General features: G+C 41.6%; 2 protein-coding genes across 2 annotated transcripts; both read left to right on the forward strand.

Moving 5' to 3' along the window:
- Window positions 1-3,330: 3,330 nt before the first annotated feature.
- On the forward strand, window positions 3,331-3,708 carry LOC136487994 (uncharacterized protein OsI_031781-like). The gene has a single exon (XM_066485060.1). The coding sequence runs from the start codon at window positions 3,331-3,333 to the stop codon at window positions 3,706-3,708; it is 378 nt and encodes a 125-aa protein (XP_066341157.1).
- Window positions 3,709-9,295: 5,587 nt separating this feature from the next.
- Window positions 9,296-13,070, forward strand: LOC136487638 (uncharacterized). Its single transcript, XM_066484740.1, has 2 exons — window positions 9,296-9,717; window positions 11,306-13,070. The coding sequence occupies exons 1-2, from the start codon at window positions 9,711-9,713 to the stop codon at window positions 13,006-13,008; spliced, it is 1,710 nt and encodes a 569-aa protein (XP_066340837.1). The 5' UTR covers window positions 9,296-9,710; the 3' UTR covers window positions 13,009-13,070.
- The last annotated feature ends 9,219 nt before the right edge of the window (window positions 13,071-22,289 follow it).

Below are 22,289 nucleotides of genomic sequence, written 5' to 3' on the forward strand. Positions count from 1 at the left end.
GAGGTCACCGCTATCTCCAGGGCGTCACGCACGCTGGCCGCCGCGACCCCAGGATGCTGCGCGCCCTGGTCGCCTCGAGCCTAGGCCGCCGCGCGCCCTCGCCTCCGCGAGCCCAGGCCGCCGCGGGCCCTTGCCTCCGCCTGTCCAGCCGCCTGCTGAGCCTGCGCGCCCTGGCCGCCGCCTCGCAGTACCTAGGGTTAGGGTTCTTTTTGTTTCAGAAGAGAGCGGGCTCGAGGGACAGAGACGAGACCAAGAGGTCTGAGATAGAAGAGAAAGAGAGACACGGTTCAGTTAGGGGTATTTATGTCTGTTCAATAAAAACTGACGACTCGACGATGGCAAACTTCGACAGATCTCACGGTAAGACTAGATTGGAAAACAAAATTTCAAGTGAGGCCAAATAGGTAAGAAATTTTGTTTCAAGGCCACGAAAGAAAGATAACTTTAAACTAGGGACAAATAAGAAATTTTCTATTTATTTATTGCACCTTGCACTCACATAGGAGTTGAACCACACACCGAACCTTTCTCGCCTTATGCTATCTCTCCTATGTACTCTATTTCATGCTTCCTATAATGTCATGCATACATAAGTAACTCATACATGTGCATACATATAGGTACGCGATAACGGAGAGACATCAAGTGATGTTCCAAACTATTGGGACATTGCTCTTCCAACAAGCAGGGCACCCCACTACTATGAATCCTATTTTGGATACTAGTTATTTGTTTCATTATAAGTTGTGCATTTCATTTAAATATGATCAACAACTCATTCTTGCTTCACTAATTGAGAACTACTCACCTAAGTAATCATAGCCTTTACTTAACCAATGGGTTTGGGAATCGCTTAATGCTTAGTTGCTTAGTTTCGTTAGAAGTCGAGTTTTAGAAGGGAACTCACTCTCGCGCGTATAGGATGTTATTCTAGGCTAATTAACTACTAAAACTTGCAAGGGTGACAACTTACCTAAATTGCTATTTAAACATGGCCAAGGACCAACCCCAACTTGGTTTATACATTTGATGATCAACCTGGTAATTTCTACTCATGCGAGAGGTAAGGTCACTGTGAGTGTTGGATCTCAAGTGACATAGCTCACGGAGCAATTAAGGACCGTTCATTGGGATAGTGAGTCCGAGTAACCACCCGTACAAACCACGTACCACAAATGGGGGTGGTAAGTAGAGTAACTAATTGCGACTAGCTTGTTCATGAAACTAGCATGAAGGTGGCGCTGGGTAGATGGTGGTAGCATTATCCGGGAACTTATCAACCCTTTCGTAAACATTCTTGGCCGGATTAGGGAAAGGTTGGAGACGTGAGGAAACCCTTACTTGTCGCTCGGGTATGGTGGTTCGTCCCGTTCTCTGTGTGGGTACAATTGTACACCTCTGTTGAGTTCTTTTGAAAGCCTGAAGTCCTTCAGGACGGAACCGGTTGTTCTTACTTCTAGACCCATTGTAGTGCCGATGATGACACTTGATTATGAGATTAAATATAATGTTGATCACTTTAATTATGTTACTCATTACTATTTGTCAGGAACTTATAATTGCTAATTAATTTAATTATGAACCATGAGCATGCCATCCTTTTAATAAACGCCATGCTTTTATGCAAATTTACAAATGCCTATTAATCCCTTTTCATGCATCAAATATTTATATGTTGGAATCAAGTTGTCACACCCTAAAATTTTCAATTTTGATTTGTGAATAGAAACCACTAAATAAAATAAAGTATTTCAATGGTGATATAAAATTTCCCAAGATTAGTTTAAGTATATGCAAATTTAGATATAGGAAAAAATGGGTTTCCGAAATTTTCTAAACTAATTAATTTAGCGGGGTTTTGCTTAATGTGATGCTTGCTTGTTGTATGACTTTGTGTCTGTGAGTAAAGTTTTCAAAACGCTTTTAGTAAGTCACTTATCTTTTTCCGGCTTGTCTCTGTCTTCAAATTCATTGTTTCCCAGCCTTAATCCTTTTATTTGGAGCTTTCCAAATATCTTTTTCTTCTACTGTATATAATTTATTTGAGTTCATCATCCATCAATCCATCCCTACTATCTTCTCCGGAAGTTTTTTGGATTTCTTTGCAAATCTTTCTCCCTTTTATCCAAGAGCAAAATCTAATTTTGTGATGCTCGAGGCCTCCCTCAACTTCATCCCTCAAGTCTATGTTACGGTTCAAATTTCCTGTGCCTCCTCCTGGTCCTTTTTCGAGGCCTCGTGCATCTTCCGCAAGGCATCCTTCGCCTCCTCAAGCTCTTTCGAAAGTAGCTCATTCTCTCTCTTGAGCTCGGCCACCTCCACATGCTCGGCTTTCAATGCTTCTTGCGACTCAGCGAGGGACTTGCGGAGATCCATCTCTATCGCACCGCTCCGACGCTTGAGCGCCCGTGCGTATAGAATCGTCCACATACCGCGCTTACCTCTGCATTCATCCGCAAGATCATCCACACTTCTCCCAGCAAGAAGTATCTCAACATCGCGTATGCACACCATCCGGGAAACACCACATAAGAACCTTCGCTCCTCTTCATTTCCAACCAGGTGGCAATAACCAAGCAAATCAGGGCTCGTATACAAATCAATATTGTCATCATCTGCCCCCAGCATGTTGCTCATATGGACGACGGTCTGGTGATCCGCACTACCGAAGGATGATCTTGTTCGGGATGGGAGGGAGGAGCGAGGAGGAAGGAGGATTTTGTATTGTACATATAACACTGTCGGCTAAAGCCATGAATCGACGGTGACATATCACTGCCGGTTTAAGCCACCACATATCACTACCGGTTTAAGCCACCAGCCGACAGTATCACTGCTGCCCGTGGCTTAAACAGGTAGTGATATACAGGCAGTGTCACTACCGGTTCATAGCTTGAGCCGGCAGTGAAAGGACCTTTATTGTCGGTCCGTAAACAACTTGATGGGCCGGCAGTGTAAGTCAGTTCTTTAGTAGTGAAATACCTTTTGTCTCTGGATTATTATTGTATATTTCTTTAATTCGAATGAAGCCTAGTAACATGCATAGTTCATATGAACTATATATGCAGTAGCCCAAACACCAGGCACGCACGCAATGCATGGAGGTTGCTAATTTTGGACCCCCTAAAGAGACGCTCACCAGAGAATGTCCCTTGGCCTTACGCTATACATCACCATCCACTGTTTATAGAAATGCCATCCTCCATTTCCATTGTTAAAAAGGCGAGCGATGCATGATCGAGCAACTCACTCATAGTCCGCAACGTCGTCGATCTCCTTCAATCCCCTGTCTCAACCAACCAACTGTTAGCACACAAATAAATGGCAATAATGGCCAAGATCCTCCTGCTTATCCTCCTCGTCGCTACTATCACGCTCGTAGAAGCCGCTGATCCACCGGCGAAATGGAGGGCCGCTCTAAAGGCCTTAGACGCCATGGACGTGAAGATGCGGCAAGCCGTTGATGGCATCGTCGCCGCCGCTCCACCCGCGAAGCAGTCCGAGGTCCAAGAGGCCGCCATGGCGGAGAGGCTGGATGTCTCACTCGCCCTCGCCCGGGTCGAAGAAACCGGGAACGAGAAGAAAGTCGAGAGCATGGCGGCTTCCTATGAGAAAGCCGCCGATCTGGTTGTCGCGGCGCCACTGGCTGACAAGCTCAAAGTGATGAAGGAGGCCTTCCGCGCGGTAACAAAAGCAGCAGCATTATGATCGAGCAACACGTATACTTTGTTCATCATCGACCATTACATCTCCATTTCCATTAATTCATCGACAGGGTATGCATGCATGACACTACGGAAGAAATGATAGCTAGGAATTAAATTAAATTAAATTAAATATAAGGGACGGCCCTATGATGCCATGTTTGTTATTTTTCAACCATGATGCATTTGTTAAATAAACAACGGTATGTTCATCCATTCATCGACAAGGCAGGCAGACCTGGTTATTTGTCTGGAGTCTGTACGTGCGTGTGATTGTAGTGGGGACAGAGGTGTGCAAGTTCTCACGTTGGCCCCGTTCGCTTCGTTGAAAAAATAAGCTGAAATACTGTTCCGGCTGATTGGTTGTGAGAGAAAAATACTGTTTCGGCTGAAAAAACTAGTTGAAAAAGAGGTGATTGTCCACGTACGTCAATACAGCAGACACACGTTTGTTTCTCGTAGTATTCCTTTCATATAATTGCAATTTTCAATAAATGATTTTTTTGTTTCATCTAACCGTCCAATTAAATTGACGGACGAGACCCACCCAGCAACATACAACCCTGGCTACGTATATAAGGCAAAAGGACTTCTTACTGTTACTAATTAGAGGCCCTGATGGAGGCACCATATTAACTCTCACGAGACGCGCTAAAAAAAAAGATAAAATCCTAGAAATTCTCACAATAATCAAAAACATCTAGCCTTTAATTTGATAGACTCTAATCATCGTCTCCGATAATAGTCATTGGATCTGTTGTAATTTTGTAAAAAAAAATCCACATCTGCCATTATGAAAAATACATAAAGTAACCCCCTAATTTTATATCTAAATTACCTACCTCTGCCATTATAAAAGATAATTAAAAATAACCCCCTAAATTTATATATAAATTACCCACACTTATCATTATGAAAAGTAATTCAAAATAACCCCCTAAATTTGTATCTAAATTACCCACTTTGCCATTATAAAACATAATTCGTAATAACCCCCTCACATTGCATCTAAATTACCCCTATGTCTCTCAAATTTATATGTAAATGCTAATATATGCTATTACAAAAAAAATCAACATCGATAGAGTACGACACATATATATTTCTAAATTACAAGCTTCCACAACTGTGAAATTAAATGACCATGATGCTACGTTTGACCATCTATACCAAGTAAATATATATACATTAGGATAATTATTTATTTTAATATGTTATAAGCTTGGAAAATGTTTAATTAACAAACCACATAGCAATAACATATCACTGACAATTCACTTTAAATTATACAACTGTGAACCAAGTAAACATATACACATTAGGATAATTATTTATTTTAATAGCTTATAAGCATGGAAAATGTTTAATTAACAAACCACATAGCAATAACATAACACCGACAATTCACTTTAAATTATATTAATACTCCATAATAATCAATTTCATAAGTTGTTATTTTAGATAATTTTATATATTTTAATTGAAACATTATGTCATATCCATATTGGTAATTTATTTTTTAGCACTCTATGATATATAAAAACAATACTATACACATATAATTCTGTGATATAACAATTCAACAAGTTCGGTGCTAAGGTGCAATCTGAGTTTCAACTTAACTATCATGCGAAAAACAATACTACTAGGACATAAACTCTTTTTAATAAAAAATAAATTTTGAACAAAACATAAAAAACTAGAGTTTCTACTTAACATGTGGAAAAAATTGTACAACTTGATTAAAGGTTGAAACCTAAACTATAATTCGTGGAGTCACAGAAAGGGATGCAACAAGATTTTATATATCTTAAGATTAGATTCCAACTAAATACATATCATGGTAAAAAAAATTAAATACAAGAGATGCTAACTAGATGTCCTTAATGGAGCTTCTACTTTAATCCTCGCGAGAGACAATAGGAAAACAAAAAACCTAGAAATTCTCACAAAAATCTAAAACATTTGACTATCAATTTGGTATAATCTAATCACCATTGATAATAATAGGTATTGGATCTATTATATTTTCTAAATAATTACCCACCTCCGCTATTGCGTGAAACAACATATTATAACTCATGATTCTATATTTAAACTACCCACATGTACCATTAAGAAACATGATCTAACGCATATCTCAATTTACGTCTAATTGCCCACGTACTCCTATTATAGTAGATAATTTATGTAACCCAATTTTCATCTTATTATTAAAAACTTAAATTTGTTCTCAAATCTACATATAAAATATAACCCCCATATTAAGATTTGTGCATTGCCCACTTGTCTGTGTTACTATATTAAGATTTGACTAATTAAGCATGAGCAATGAATATATATGTTATGTTTCATCAAAAATATTATTTCCTTAACAACTCATATACTAATGATACTAACAAATTTTGTAAAATCATATTATTAATCATGACATAATTTATATAGGTTGTTACTTTAGATATATTTATATATATTTTAAATAAATGTTTGGCATGTTTATATTGATATTATAATTGTAACTGCACATATAATTTCTTGATAGGAAAATTCAATCATCTTCAGAATTGTGCGAGACTACTGGTGGCTATATTTTTTCGGACCTTTAACATTGCTTTAGAGTAAAAATTCATTATAAGGCTTAAGATTTAAAATTCTCTTGATGTTAGCACTGCTACCCCCATCCAAGATCTCATTTCAAGCTCTAACACTTATCTTAAGTGATATGATGCAAGTTTTGAATAATTGCGTATGCTATTGTAGTATTTAAGAATGTATTCTATGACCTAAAATTCTTATTTTAAAACAGTGCAAAATGAGAGTCAGTAAAAGATACAATAAGCACAAGAGTTTCAACTTGAGGAAAAAAACCTGTAGGGGTCAATAAAAATAAAATTTGAAAAAAATAGATTCATGACTTCATAAAATATGTGATGCAACATGGGCCACCAGAGTTAATGGCAAGGTTTCAAACTAGCTGTATATTAAAATATACGGAGGTGTCGTGCTAATTAAAATATGAATATGGATGAAAAATATATAAGTCAGTCCCTTTGCAAAAAAATAATAAGTTTTTGATAATTAGATATAGTCTACGAAGTATGTATTGTGTCTATTTTGTTGGAAATAAACTAAAAAACATACAATTTAATATAAGTAACTTTGCATTTGTCGAATGTATGAAATAGTATATCTTTTATAATTCTAGCCCGTACGAGAGCACAGATTGATGGACTAGTATACATAATTTAAAACGGAGGGAGTGACAGAAATTGACCTGGTTCGTCCTTTCGAAAGTATTGCTTGATTACCTAAAGCATGCATCATCATTTCACAATTATGGGGAAGTCTTCACCCACCAGGGCCAGAGGCCCCCATATGTTTGCTCTCACGGTCTCACCAGCAACACCAAGCATGCCTTCACTGTGCACCTGTGTAATGCAACCTCACTCCCTTAGTTCACTGCACCCTCTAAGAGCCTGTTTGGCACGGCTTCTCCTGAGCGTCTCCTCCAGAGGAGCCGGAGCCGTTTTGGAGGAGCCACAAATTGTGGCTCCTCCAAAACGGCTCCGGCTCCTCTGTTTTTTACTGAAAAACGGCTCCTCCAAGAAAACGTTTGGCAGGGCTCCTCTGGAGGAGCCGGAGCCGGAGTCGGAGAGGAGCCCTGCCAAACAGGTCCTAATTCAGTGGCATAGTTATATATAGCCACTTCCAAACACAAGGAGCTAGTGGTATATTCAATATGGATTAATGAATAGGCAAGGTCCTTAATTTCAACATCGAGAACTTCACTAGCACTGCTGCTTGCGTCATATATACACCTAAAAAATATGCATTTGGAATCTTGTCAGTCGGCAGCAACTTTTTGCCTGACAAATTATAACATATACAAACATGCACTTCAACATACCTGGAATACTAGTGTCGTGTGCCCACTAATGATAGAGACTTTTCACTGTGTGCCATTATAAAAGATCGTAATTCTCTGTGTGCTTCTGGAAAAATTCAGCGGTCTTCGGCGCCACTACTCCAACTTTTTCGTGTCCTTAATGCCACTTCCGTCAGTTTGGGCTCTAACGCCGTCAAACTGCAGGTGTGAAAAGACGAAAATACCCTTAAGTCTAAATATGTTATTAATTTTTTTAGCATCTTAACGACTTCAAATGAAAAAACTCAAAACTAGAAAGTTGTAGATCTCGTCGAGATCTATAATTTTCATATAAAATTTATTTTCATTTAATTCCGCAAAAAAATATGTTTTGATATGATTAATATATCTTAGAAAAATCATCATTTTTTTGCGGAATTAAATGAAAATAAATTTTATATGAAAATTATAGATCTCGGCGAAATTTACAACTTTCTAGTTTTGAGTTTTTTCATTTGAAGTCGTTAAGATGCTCAAAAAAATTAATAACATATTTAGACTTAAGGGTATTTTCGTCTTTTCACACCTGCAGTTTGACGGCGTTAGAGCCCAAACTGACGGAAGTGGCATGGAGGACACGAAAAAGTTAGAGTAGTGGCGCTGAAGACCGCTGAATTTTTCCAGAGACACACAGAAGATTACGATCTTTTATAATGGCACACAGAGAAAAGTCTCCTAATGATAGCATCCATTGTAGCTTGAGTAGATACTAGCATGATGGGCACGTCACGCTGCGCCGGCCTTTTCTATATGTGAAAAGAAGAGTCTCGTGGTGTAGGGGTGAAAACGGTATAGATAATTTTTTACCGTATTTGAGACCCAATTCGTAAAGAGGAGTTTCTATCTGTCCATATCTACAATATTCATATCCGAATACTAAAATCGCATATTTATGATGTCGATACACAATCGTATCCTATCCGACGTAGCTGATACTATCAAATCCGAACAAAAATATGAAAACAAATATAATACCGGGGATATATGTCCGTATGCAATCCGTTTTCATCACTACTCGTGTATCAAAAAAAAAGGAAAAACAAAAACAGAAAAAAAAAGTCATATCAGCTATAGTGCAAAAACACGTGGAAGGCCTCCATTTTATTCGTCGTTAAGGAAGTATAGTATTCGAGACCTGATCCGTTTATGAGAGTTCACATCTGTCCATATCTAAGTTCGAATATTTAACATTCGATATCGTATCCATATCCGAATACTAAAATCGTATATTTATGATGTCGATACCCAATCGTATCCTATCTGACATAGCTGATACTATCCGTATTCGAATCCGAATCCCAACAGAAATATAAAAACAAATGTAATATCGGTGATATCTGTCCGTATCCGATATGTTTTCATCCCTGCTCGTGGAGAAAAAGAAGGAAAAAACAAAAAAAAAACTTAGGATACTTTTTTATTAATCTAATGATATTTATTTGTTATTATAAACATTGATACTTTTTTATCTACAGTTGACTGAACTTAGGATACTAAACTGTACTATGATAAAAAAAAAGAATTATATTCTTTTCTGAGAGTAGTAGATTCCAGCAGGCGTGAGCAACCAAGAAATAGTAGCAAAAGCCCAAAACAGCACAGCGCACACAGGCACAGCACACACCACTCAACTGCACGCACAAAAAAAGGCTCTCTGTTCTCCTCCCCATCTCCCACCGACTCTCCTATAGAAAGAAAAAAAACACTGGGGAACGGAACGGGGCGGGCAATCAGTCAGTCAGTTCCGGCTCAAGCTCGCCGTTCCGCAGTGCGCGTGCGTGTGCGGTGCTCACCACCGGAATCCGGGGATCGGTGGAGACTGAAGAAGCCGATGGGTTTCCCTCGATAAAAATGACACCTTTTTCTATCTGCTTCCGCCTGGTGCCGGAGGGAGACGCGGATGTCTTTTCTTGGAGTGAGTTGGGGCTGCCGTCCAGCCACCACGGAGCGCGGAGGCAGTTGGGGGAGTAGTCGCCCTATCGCTCTAGCTCCAGCAGCAGGCGCTCCAATCTAGCGCCCCTGCAGCCGCCGGCCCGTCCCGGCCCCGCCCTGGGGGACGAGGACGACGACCCGGCCGCCTCATGGAAGGTACGGCTCTGAGCTCTCTCTCTGCTGGACTTTGATTCCTCCTTTGGACAGATAGCTTTCCTTCATTCTAGATCTGCCGCGGCGTTTCCGCGAGCCGTACGAGTTTAGGCGTGACCGGAATTTTTTTACCGGTTGGGGTCTGCACCTTTGCCGAAGCAGTACAATACATTTGTACAACAAATTCTGGGTGGATTGCCTGTGCTGCTCTTTGATTTTTTTGGGGGGGCTTGATTCTCTGAGTGGGTATATGTCGCTGGGATTTGCGAGAGCAGCAGGCAAAGGTTCGATTTGGCTTGACACCCTTAGGATCCCAACCTTTGATTTTAACTTCGAAAATGTGATGCTTGATTCAAGTCTAAGTAAGTCCTGTCCCTAGTTGAGTGCTTGATATGGAGTGAAATTAAACCCTCTTACATACATACTATATGGGCTTCCTATGTTTTGCTGGTGATATGTATGCTTGTAATATGCATATAAGATTAAGTTATTTTACAGTCAGGCCAATTCAATTTTAGGATTACGCGACTCTGTTAGGTTTGAGTATCATGTGTCCAACCAGTGAACGAAATTGACATGGGTATTCTACTATGCAGAAAGGAAAGCAGGTACACTCCCGTGGATTAGTTTCAAAATTATACTACATAAATTACTATCCACGTCTCGCGAGTCACAAGTGCAGTTGAACAATACCAAAGTTTAGAATTCACTGCACATTCAGCCGCCTAAGTTTCTGAGTTTTTGTGGAAAATGTAGGAATGTCAATTCAGTTCAGTTCTAGCAGAAGTTCCTATCATATATTTTGAAACGGTAAACATCTACATTTCCTTTGTAGCAGTTGCTACCATGGTAAAATCTTTAACACTGACAGGTTTCACAGTTTCTTTTTGGGTGTTCAAATATTGGGTTGACTGTTGCCAATTGATACTAAGGTATTAGGAGCAACAACTGAGCAAGCACACATGGACATGATCATGTGGCACAATTTCCCCAGAACAATCCATCTATTTAGTCGCTATGTTCGTGTAAAGTTTTGTAGAAGGAATGAAGGATAGGATGGGATTACTACATTTGGTTACTCAGAATTCTGGTTGTCCCATAAATAAAGTTACTAGTCATATTTGGTTATTTCAGTAATTCTTGGGTTTCTGGTAATTATTGTTGTAAACTCAGGTTGACTTGAGAAGTTGTTTTTGTTACTAGGTTGGTGACCGTTCTCTGATCCTAATTGTCCTGAACATTGGGTCCATATTTAAGTTTCTATATTTTTCTTTGACCTGTATGGACTTGTTGGGTCCATATTTAATTCATGCCCATATATGATTGTACTCTTTTTGGCATGTAGGTATTGACTAAACCTAGTAGGCAATCTTTGTAAGGTAACTTGTAGGTGTCATTTTTATCTTGTCAAGTTTTGTTTCGTGCTAGATTTGCTATCTTCAGTAATCAGTACCTTATTGTTTATATGTTACTGTTTGATTGCTCATCTTGGATCCTATAATTTCTCAAAGTCTTTATATTGAGTTACTTGAACATCCATTGCATACAAACTTAACACTTAGTAACTGAGGGATTTGACGCCGTTTTGCAGACCAATCACCTGACCATATATCAGTCGGTTCAGTGCCAAAAAAGTCTAGTACTTCCTCACGAGGTCGACACCGTAATTTCTCATCATCAACATGCAAAGATTTTCTCCGGAAGTTTGTGGACAGTGAACTTTTAACTTCAAGCCTTGAGGATTGGTTCTCTGGTCACAGTGAAGATTGTGGTTTCAGGAAGCCAGCTTTTGATGTTCCTTTCGACCTTACTGAATTACAGAATTTTGACTATGCTCTGGAGGGTGTTACTTTTCAGCAGCTAGTAAGGATGCCAAATGCTCTATATGCGTCAACATCAGATGTTTTTGAAGCTACTGCATATCTTGCTTTGGAAGATTTCCTTCATGCAGGCATTAAAGGATTGTGGGAAACTTTCTGGGGCCCTGATGAGGCAATGCCTTCCTCAGTTGTTTGTATACACAGCTCAAGTTCCAAGTTTTATCCTGCTGAGAAGGCTATTAGCAGTGGAAAACTCGATGGTGTTTGTGCAACTTCGGTACTGCTGAAGAATTTGAAGCATTCACAAGGAAGGTGGGATCATATTGTCGTGTTGGCTTTGTTGAGACCTGATATTGGAATGGTTTCCGCACAGGGTGACCAGGAGCCATCTCCTGCTGTCTTAGGGGAGGCACTGTTCTTTGCTTTGCGTGTCCTACTATCTCGAAGCCTTTGCAGATCCTCCACTGTTCTTCGCAATTCAGATTGTATTTACTTGCTTCTTGTTGATTCACAGTTTGGAAGAGTGGTAAAGGTCCAAGGAGATTTGAACAAGCTGGATTTTGATCTGAACAATGTTTATTACTGTGCTGCTGAATGGATAAAGAAACATGCCGAGATTTCAGTTTCTTCTATAGATCGAGTATGGAACAAACTTGGGAATGCTAACTGGGGAGACATTGGGACCCTTCAAGTTCTCATGGCTATATTCCTCTCAATGATCCAATTTTATGGAGAACCTAAGTATTCTCTTGATGAACTTGCCACAGAACATAGTTCAAGGCTACAAAGTCGAAGATCAGAAAGACATTTAGTTGACAGACAAGCTAATGGTCATGGTTTATTTCAGTTCCAACAGCCAAGTCATTCTCCTGAAATTGTCGAAGTACCGGAGGAACCAGCTGTTGATGTGAAACCACAGGAAACCTTTAAGCTTGAAATAGGATCTGTTGTATTGATGGATGATGCTTACATACAGAAAGGTTTTCAAATCAATGACATCCTAACAGACAGTGATCCTCCTATTTATACTTCTACTCCTGTAGAAGAACCTACCAAAACTTATTTACTGTATGTAGGCTCCAGCCCGTCTCATTTAGAACCGGCATGGGAGGATATGAATTCCTGGTACCAAGTGCAGAGGCAGACCAAAGTACTGTCTTTGATGAAGCAAAGAGGCATTTCTAGCAGATATATACCACATATGGCATCTTCTGGGCGGGTCATCCATCCAGGCACATGCAATAAGCCTAACTCAAATGGAAATTGTGGTCATCCATGGTGCAGTACTCCAATTCTTGTCACCTCACCAGATGGTCAGACCATTTCAAATCTGATACGGAATGGATTGTTCGGTGTTGAGGAGGCACTGAGATGTTGCCATGACTGTTTATCCGCTCTTGCTGCAGCAACATCTGCAGGAGTCCGTCACAGTGATATCCGGCCAGAGAATGTGATCCGTGTCAGTAATGGTTGAAGCCATCCATATTTTGTGCTTATTGGATGGGGTCATGCTATCCTAGAAGATAGGGAACGACCTGTAATGAATCTGTTCTTCTCATCTACGTTTGCGCTCCAGGAAAGCAAGCTATGTGCAGCATCTGATGCAGAAAGTTTAATCTATCTTCTATATTTCTCTTGCGGTGGAGTTTGCCCAGAGCTTGACTCAGGTTGAAAGTGCCCTTCAGTGGAGGGAGACATCGTGGTCGAGGAGAGTTATACAGCAGAAGTTGGGTGACGTCTCAGCAGTGTTAAAAGCTTTTGCGGATTATGTTGACAGCCTTTGCGGAACCTACCCAATGGACTATGACATATGGTTGAAAAGATTGCGAAGAACAATAAATGAAGATCATGGGAAGGAGGTCAACACATCATCATCAAGTTAATACTACGGAACATTTTCTTGCAAAATCCAGAATGTGGAGGATCAAGAGTGATCAATCCATTACTTATTGTTGTTGTAGATAATTTATTTGTGAAAGGTGGTCCATAGGTCATAGTAGTGTCCATTGTCTCGCACCATTTCTTTGCCCCTTTGATAAGGGTATTTAAAAAATTGCAATCTGCTGCTGCTATCCTCAATGAGATCACTGTCACTGTTTACTATTCTGTGCTCCCACCTTCAGCGGTCAACAGAGGAGTGCAGTATATAGATCCTTGAGGATATCAGCAACATGATGTATTTTGTAAATGGTCTTTGGTAAATTGGTTAGCCTCTGCTCTGGTTGCCCTCTGGGATTCTGGTCCCATTTTATTTGGTGCTGTGCTAGGCTTGTGGATGTTAACGGTAGGTAAATGTGTGGACCTCGAGTGTGTGGTATAGTCGATTAATTTTTGGCACTTCCTGTTTGTAACTGCTCCAGAATAGATATGCGGTTAGTGGTGGTGTGGCATAGTAGCATTTATTTTTTAAGAAGGCTAAGTTATTTGTTTGGTGCAATGTTAACTGTTAAAGGTCCTGTAAATGATGTTCTATTGATTGAGATGCCCAAACTCCTGTGCTGCTACTGGTTTTCTAGATCTCGGTCTGTATGTGTGTGCTGCACAGATTTTCCCCATGCATCAAGAAATGCCTCCTGGTGGTGGTGTCTTTGTTTCCAACAAGAAACACTGATGCTTGTGGTTGTGCTATTGTTTCAGCTTCAGCTACTTCCTGGGATGATGTCACATGCTCCTAAAATCTGTTGTAATGAATGTTTTGTTCTAATAGTTTGTTTGTCAGGACAACTTGTCCAGGTTTTGAAATCAGTTGCAGATTGCTTCAATTTGCAGAGCTGAAGTCCATATATATATTTTTTTGGCAAGATATAATCGAAAAGTTATACTGCTAACAGGATCAACAAAAAAAAACAGACTTTTTTAAAGTTACTGTTTTTATACATAGGGTCTCATTTTGAATTTTGCACTGGCCCACCAAAAATATCAGGGACGGCGGCCCTGCAAGAAAATATGATCTGATTGGAATAAGTATCAAGGCACAGCTACCCTTTGTGAAAGACGAACGGGGCTAAACTAGGAGCGAGCTCTTGATGAACAGGAGCCACCCCTTGCTAGGAAGAAGAGGGTGCAAGGACCCTGGTCAATTAATTAACTTAACTCGAGTATGTCCATCCGATTAACTCGAACTAAGGTAAACCTCCGAGATCCACTAACTCGATATTCACATCTCAAGAGCATTCCCAAACCATCGGTTACATTCACGATACAAGAACAACATAAGTATTAATTTATTAAGTTTAGATGGAAGAAAGTAAGTCTCAAATAAAAAAGGAGATTTTATTATCAAAATAAGGTCACTACTAGTCTATACTAGGTCTTGAGACTGTTCGGTTTGTAGTCACTCTTCGAGCTTTAGACTGTCTCCAATAGGTGATCCATAAGGACACCCAAATGCAAAATGGGTCTACTGTATCAACCTCTAACAGAGTACCTATACAGGAGACCCATTTTGGGTTCTAGGCGAGACACAACCTAAATCTGAGTATCCTCTCTCCTCGAGATCTATTTGCAGAAAGAGTTCTCGTTTGGATCTTTTTGTTGTAAAAGACCAAAAATAGGTATTGAAGCCTTTGTCTGTAGCGCTAGCTAAACATGATATGGGTCTTGTATTTTAGGTTCCATTGTTGTAGATAGTCACGTGAAGCAGAATGAGGCGCCCATCTCGTCTACTTGTATGCCTTCGATCTAACTTGATTATGAGTCAAGTGGCCGTCTTGATTGTCGGTGCAGCTTAATGGTTGTATCATTTATACCAATATATGGATAAGTATAATCCTTTGGTGGATGCAAGAAGGAAATTGGGTTGTTTGTTCAGTTTTGAGAAAAGTATGGCGTTTGTTAAAGAATGACATGCTATGTTCAATATTTTGATTAGTTAGGTTAAAAACATTTTTAAAACTAGACCAAGTTGAATAACCATAACTAAAGTTCTCAACAATTTAGGATCTTCTACTCTGAAGATAGAATCACAGAACAAGGATGAAGTCAAAGCTTTGCAGAGGTGTACAACTGTACTCACACGGAAAGTAAGGATCGAACCTCCATACTCGTGCCCGAATAAGGGTTGATTCATGCCTCCAAACGGTTCCCGAGTATGGCCAAGTCGCCCATGAGAGGTTTGATCATGTGGTGGGGTACTATCTACTTTTAGCTACCCCACGCCCCACACCGCGCCAAACCCATGGGGTTACCAGTCAACACAAGGTACTAAGCTTGCCAACAATCCCATACTTTGATACTTGGCATGTGCTCTGTATGGGGATGTTCCAACACTCACTACAAAAAGACGCAATGGTCCTTTAGGGTGCACAAGCAAGCTACACTATTTGAGATCCCTTCTCGCAATGGTCTTACCCCTCGCCTACCTTTTCAAGTTTCAACATCAAGATAAGATCAATTATAAGATTGGCATTAGACTCTAGTTCAACACTTTTAATATCATATCAAAGGTTGCCCTTATCTTGGTAAGTTTTAGTTCATTAAATTGCAAGTGAATCATGAAGCTATAAGCTCGCGGACATAAGTTCCAGGCCATGCTCGACTTCTACAATTGCTAAGCATAGTAATCAATTTAACATCCCATCCTAGGTGGATAAATTATTAAGTCTTGCTAGGACATAGGTGGAAACATTACATTAGAAATGCATAGGTAGACATGATATAAGGCTAACATCTACATGAACTAACATATACTAAAATGGGCAATAGGTAACCAAAATAGGGTTCTTATCAGTAGTGATGCCTACTTGTCATGACAATTAGATGGTCTTGGACCATCATGACTTCTCATCATCATTCCTTACAATGCATGTGTAGGGATGTCAATAGGGCAGATTCGGATTGGGTGGAATCTCCACGGACCTGAACCCAAAATCCGAATTCGAAACCTAAAACTGCCCCAAACACTGATTCGGATGGTAATCCAAACCCGCCACCAAATCCATTGGATCCTCGAAACCCGAAACTCACCACTATATCGCAATACAAAAAAGCAATAAGGAATTTCTAGCAACACATGCATGATATATATAGTACATATTCACATGTATAAACAAGAGACAATAAACAACACACAATTCCATGACTCAACTTAGGACAAACTTAATAGCTTTCATAAATAATTTAAGAACAAAATACATGCATCTTTATTTAAAATGATCTATTTCGGGCCTCCATTGGACATCTGCGGGTGGAAACCAAAACCCAAAACTGAACCCGATAAGTTTTGGGTCCCCAAATCAAAAAATGTGCGTGTGTGGGGGGGGTGTAATCGCCCCCCAGACCCACACCCGCTAGACCCAAAACCCATGGGGCACCGACCAAAAACCGCCCCACTGCCATCCCTATGCACATGATCCCTATTAAAGAAGATAAATGAATGCTCGATAAGGAGATTAGGAGAGGATTAAAAAGAGTTGGAAAGCGATAACTCAAAGAAACATGATGCTAGAGAAACACGCAACATGAAAGAGGATACTTAATATGTATGCAAGCAAGGTTAGACTAAAGCTAAACAAGTTAGGGGAGGGTTTAGCACTACTAGGAATCTCCACTTCTATGACGATCAGTTTTCATCACTGAAGGAGCCAAATTCATCATAATTTTAGTTTTATGACGAAAAATGGTTCGTCATAGAAGTCACGTCATTCCTTAACTTCTATGACGATTCTAGAAATTCATCATAGATATGGATAGATCTATGACAAAAACTGACCGTCATAGAACTGCTTTGGCATGCGTGGCAAGGGGGCATCCACGCTGGTGGTTACTTCCGTTGGAGATGTTTTCCACATGTACTGCTTTCCATGTGTACCTGCTATAGCTGGTTGTATTGGAGATGGTTCGGGTACGTGTCACCTTGTTATTGGACAACGTGGCCATCCCTGGTTCTTGCACGTTTCAGGTTCTTCATAGACCACGTATCGAGCCCCTGTTGTTCACCGGTGACTCTGGTGTAGTGTTGATGGCCTTGGTCGGTGTCATAGAAGAAGCCGACCAGAGTCCAGGGTAGCACCTTATGGTTGTTGTAGTCCTTGATGAGGCGGTTCCAAAAGCGACAGACACATTTGCAGCAGAACCAGGAGCGAGCAGGGAGGCGGTGGAGGATCTCGACAATGACATCGTTCGTGAGGCTGGCCAGTGCGTTCCTCTTGTTGGGGGGCCTCTTCCATTTCGTTTGTGTGCAATAGGATGAGAGCTTGCTCAGTAATGAGATCACTGAAGAGGAAAATAATCCAACTAAGATCCATCAGTGAAGTCCACAACTCATACCAAAGTGCAACTTTAACAACCACTAACAATTTTCATGGTACGACCTCAAACAAATTTAGAGTAACACCACATAGATATATATAACTCAAACTAGAGTAGCAGTTAATGGAGTTGTAACCATTATAATTCTAGCTAAATCAAGTCTATCCCTCACATTTAGAATCAGTACACGAGCTGAGAGCTTCTTCCATAGGAGACAAACAAAGATTAAGAGGACGACAATTACAACAATTTTGAAGGTAGAAGCAATGGGCCTATTTATTTGCCTCAACAGATAGGTATAATCAAGCAAGCACTTGACAATTAACAGGCCTAGTTGCACATAGACATTTACAGTAACAAAACTGAACATATGCAAAAAACCAAGACATCATCAGAAAATCAACCAGTGCCACCTCCTAGTTCTTTTCATCATCATATCATTGGCCTAACTAGATCTCCAACGCTAGAATGTTTCTTGTATATCTCATGTTCAAGCAAGGACTAAAATAGTGAAGCAAACAGAAAAAGGCGAGAAAGGAGACATGCGGATCAGATTTGTCACCTCTGCCACGGCACACAACGGACACGGACGCCAATGCCGCCACGCTCCATCGGTAGGGCCCACCACCTAGCCTCCAAAAGGACACCGGAGCCACCACAGCACACCGGGGATCTTCCGCCGCTGCCGCTGCTAGTCTAACGGGCATAGATTTGTTTCCACTTGAAGGGGAAACATCCAATATAGATCAACTTGTAGGGCAGCCATATAGAGAATATAATACTATAACGACTCCAAAGACATGTCAATACAACCAGGCATCTAGCGCAATGGTAAAGACCGTGCATTCCTTTCTCCTTGTCCCGGGTTCGACTCCTAGGCATTGAGGTTTTTTTGAATTTATTAGACCCCGACGACACAAAAGGTACAAGTGACACGTAAGCCATCGGGTCCCATAGGTCAGATGGAGATGGAGAAAGGTCCCATAGGTACACATGACACGTGAGTCGTCGAGTCCCATAGGTACATGTGACACATAAGCCGTTGGGTCCCATAGGTTGGATGGAGATGGAGAACGGTCCCACAGGTACACGTGACACGTAAGCCATTGGGTCCCATAGGTCGGATGCTAAAGGGTCCCATAGGTACACGTTGAACGGAGAAAGGACCGAGCGGAGACTTTTATGATGAATTGCAAGCGTCACAGATGAGTAACTGCAGGTCCCACAGGTACACGTCGGATGGAGAAGGGTCCCATAGGTACACGTCATGTGGAGATATGATCGAGCGAAGACTTTTATGATGAATTACAAATGTCACAGATGAGTAACTGTAGGTCTCATAGGTACACGTCGGATGGAGAAAGTACCATGTGGAGATCTATGACGAAACCGTTCGTTACAGATCTAATATTGTTCATCACAAATGTGTAATCAGTTCAATGACGAAGCCCTGTTCGTCACAGTATTAAAGGAGACCATCACAGATGAGTCACGAGAGTGATCTGTGACGAAACCCTGTGCTCTTCTATGACATTTTTGTGATGATGCTGGTTTTCATCATAGATAGGAAGGGTTGAAGTATCATCACCACTGATCCATGATAAAACAGAAAAATTCATCATAAAAAGCGATCTTCTATGATGGTTTCAGAATCATCATTAAGATTTTTGTCATAAAAGTGGATATTTCTAGTAGTGTAGGGTCTTAGGTGTGGCCTTTGAAACAAAAGGGACTTTACTTTGCACTCACAGACGATTCGATTATCCTAGTGGATGGTCCATTTGGGTAGGGCTACGACGATGGACTAGGGGGGACAACTTGCAAACTTGGCTATGACGTTTGGACCTAGGGAAATGCTAACGGCTCATAAACTATCAGTCAAAACTAACGGACTATCTGTCCAAATAGAACAAAGGCTCTGAAGGGTCGAGATGGCGGACTAGAGGGGGGGTGAATAGTCTTTTCTAAAACTTAATCGCGTCGGCTAACCGATACAAATGCGGAATTAAAACAATCGGTCTAGCCAAGACTATACCCCTCTATATATGTTCACTAGCACCTTGCAAAGATACTAATTATGCAACTAAGGTGCCGGGCTAGCTAGAGCTCTCCTAAACAATTCTAAGAGCAAGGTTACACAAACCTATGCCACTAGTATTTTAAGCAACAAGAGAGCTCCTACACATGCTAGTAAGCAAAAGCACAAAGCTAACGATGCTCACTAGCAATGCTCAATAACAAGGCAACCAATGCCTAATTAGAGAGCGCAAATACTTAGCTACACAAACTAAGCAATGTGACTAACAAGATTACTAAAACCAAATTAGCCACGCAAAGGAGCTACTTCTATGCTACACAAGCAAGAAGGTAATTAGCAAGCTACACAAGCTATCTAATTACAAGAGCAACTACACAAGCTTAATATGTATAAAAGTAATTGCAAGCTTGTGTAATGGGGATGCAAACCAACGGGAAGAATAAGGTTGACACGATGATTTTTCTCCCAAGGTTCACGTGTTTGCCAACACGCTAGTCCCCGTTGTGTCGACCGCTCACTTGGTGGTTCGGCGGCTAATTAGCATCACCCGCTAAGCCCGCACGTCGGGCGCCGCAAGAACCTACCCCGGAAGTGAGGGTAGCTCAATGACACGCTTTACTAGAGTTGCTCTTCGTGGCTCCCGCGGGGCGAGCACAATGCCCCTCACAAGCACTTCTCCGGAGCGCCGCACAAGCTTCTTGCGCGCTTCGACGGAGACCACCACCAAGCCGTCTAGGAGGTGGCAACCTCCAAGAGTAACAAGCACCACCGGCTTGCAACCTAGTGCCACTCGATGCACCCTCACGATGCAATCGCACTAGAATCGCTCACTCACACAATCGAATGATCACTATCAAGTATGTGTGAGATGGAGGGCTCCTAAGCACTCTCAAGCATGGACACAAAGTCCCCCAAGGTGCTCAGCACCAGCCATGGCCGAGGGCCACTTCTATTTATAGCCCCAAGGGCTAAACTAGCCGTTACCCCTTCACTGGGCAACGGTCGGGCCGACCGGACGCTCCAGTCGTGTTGACCGGACGCTGGACCTCAGCGTCCGGTCGCTCGCAGACGACCACGTGTCCCAGTTCCAACGGTCACTTGACTTGACCGGACGCAGCAGCACTCAACTGACCGGACGCTGAACCCCCAGCGTCCGGTCATTTCCAGTAAGCTCCCGAGCATGACCGGACGCGTCCGGTCGAACGCGATCGGACGCAGCCAGCGTCCGGTCACACTCCAGCTACTGCGTCACCGTACGTCAGCCTGACCGGACGCAGCCTTCCAGCGTCCGGTGCATTCAGATCCAGCGTTCGGTCAGTTGACCGACGCCAGCATCTTCGCGACCAACACGTTTTCACTTCTAACTTCTTCACCCTTGCTCAAGTGTGCTAACCACAAGAATTTGCATCCGGCGCAATAGAAAATAGGCATTCCATTTTCCCGAAAGTGCCGAATCCCGCCGAGCTTGCGAGGCGGGAGGGAGAGAGGGACCCAAACCCATCTCAACCCTGCAAACACCACCGCCTTTGTAAATGTGCCAACACCACCAAGTGTACACCACCATGTGTATGTGTGTTAGCATTTTCACAATCATTTCCCAAAGGATGTTAGCCACTCAACTTGCCACGCCACTCGATTCTAGCGACAATGCAAAGTTAGATCACTCGAGTGGCACTAGATGACCGATATGCAAACAAGTTTGCCCCTCTTGATAGTACGGCCATCTATCCTAAACCCGGTCATAAACTTCTCTACACACCTATGACCGGTGAAATGAAATGCCCTAGGTTATACCTTTGCCTTGCGCATTCCATTCCATCTCCAATGTCGATGCAACACATGCACCAACACGATCAAACAATGATATGATCCACTTCATATCATCACGTGATCATATTGGTTCATCGATCTTGACTTCACTTGCTCTTCACCATTGCCATCGTCCATCGGCGCCAAGTCTTGCTCAAGCTTCACCGCCACGCGGTCCGTCACTCCAAAGCCTTCGACTTGCCCTTCACGCTTGCAACCGGTCCATCAAGCCAAGTCTTGTCTTGATCTTCTCCACCTTGATCACATGACTCAATGTCATGTCTCATGTGCATTTAAGCTCCTTCATCATCACATGTGTGAGCTTTGCAACATCTCCAAGCCATTTTCACCTTCATGGCATATGTTGCTCACACACATGTACCTATGGACTAATCACCTGTGTATCTCACATAAACACAATTAGTCCACCTAGGTTGTCACTCAATTACCAAAACCAATAAGGACCTTTCAGGCTCACAACTCTCTTGTGGATTCAGTTCACACTGGCCTGCAGTCCGTTAGGGTGTGGCAAACAGTCTATTAGGACTAGGGCCAAGTGCTTAAGGTTTGGGTGTGTGTAGACAGATCGTCTGTCCCAACATGACAGAGCCAATAGAGGCTTGGGTGGTTATGTTAGTGTTGACGGATGGTCCATGCTG

This window comes from Miscanthus floridulus, chromosome 10 (genome assembly GCF_019320115.1).
Source record: "Miscanthus floridulus cultivar M001 chromosome 10, ASM1932011v1, whole genome shotgun sequence".
NCBI classification, from domain to species: domain Eukaryota; kingdom Viridiplantae; phylum Streptophyta; class Magnoliopsida; order Poales; family Poaceae; genus Miscanthus; species Miscanthus floridulus.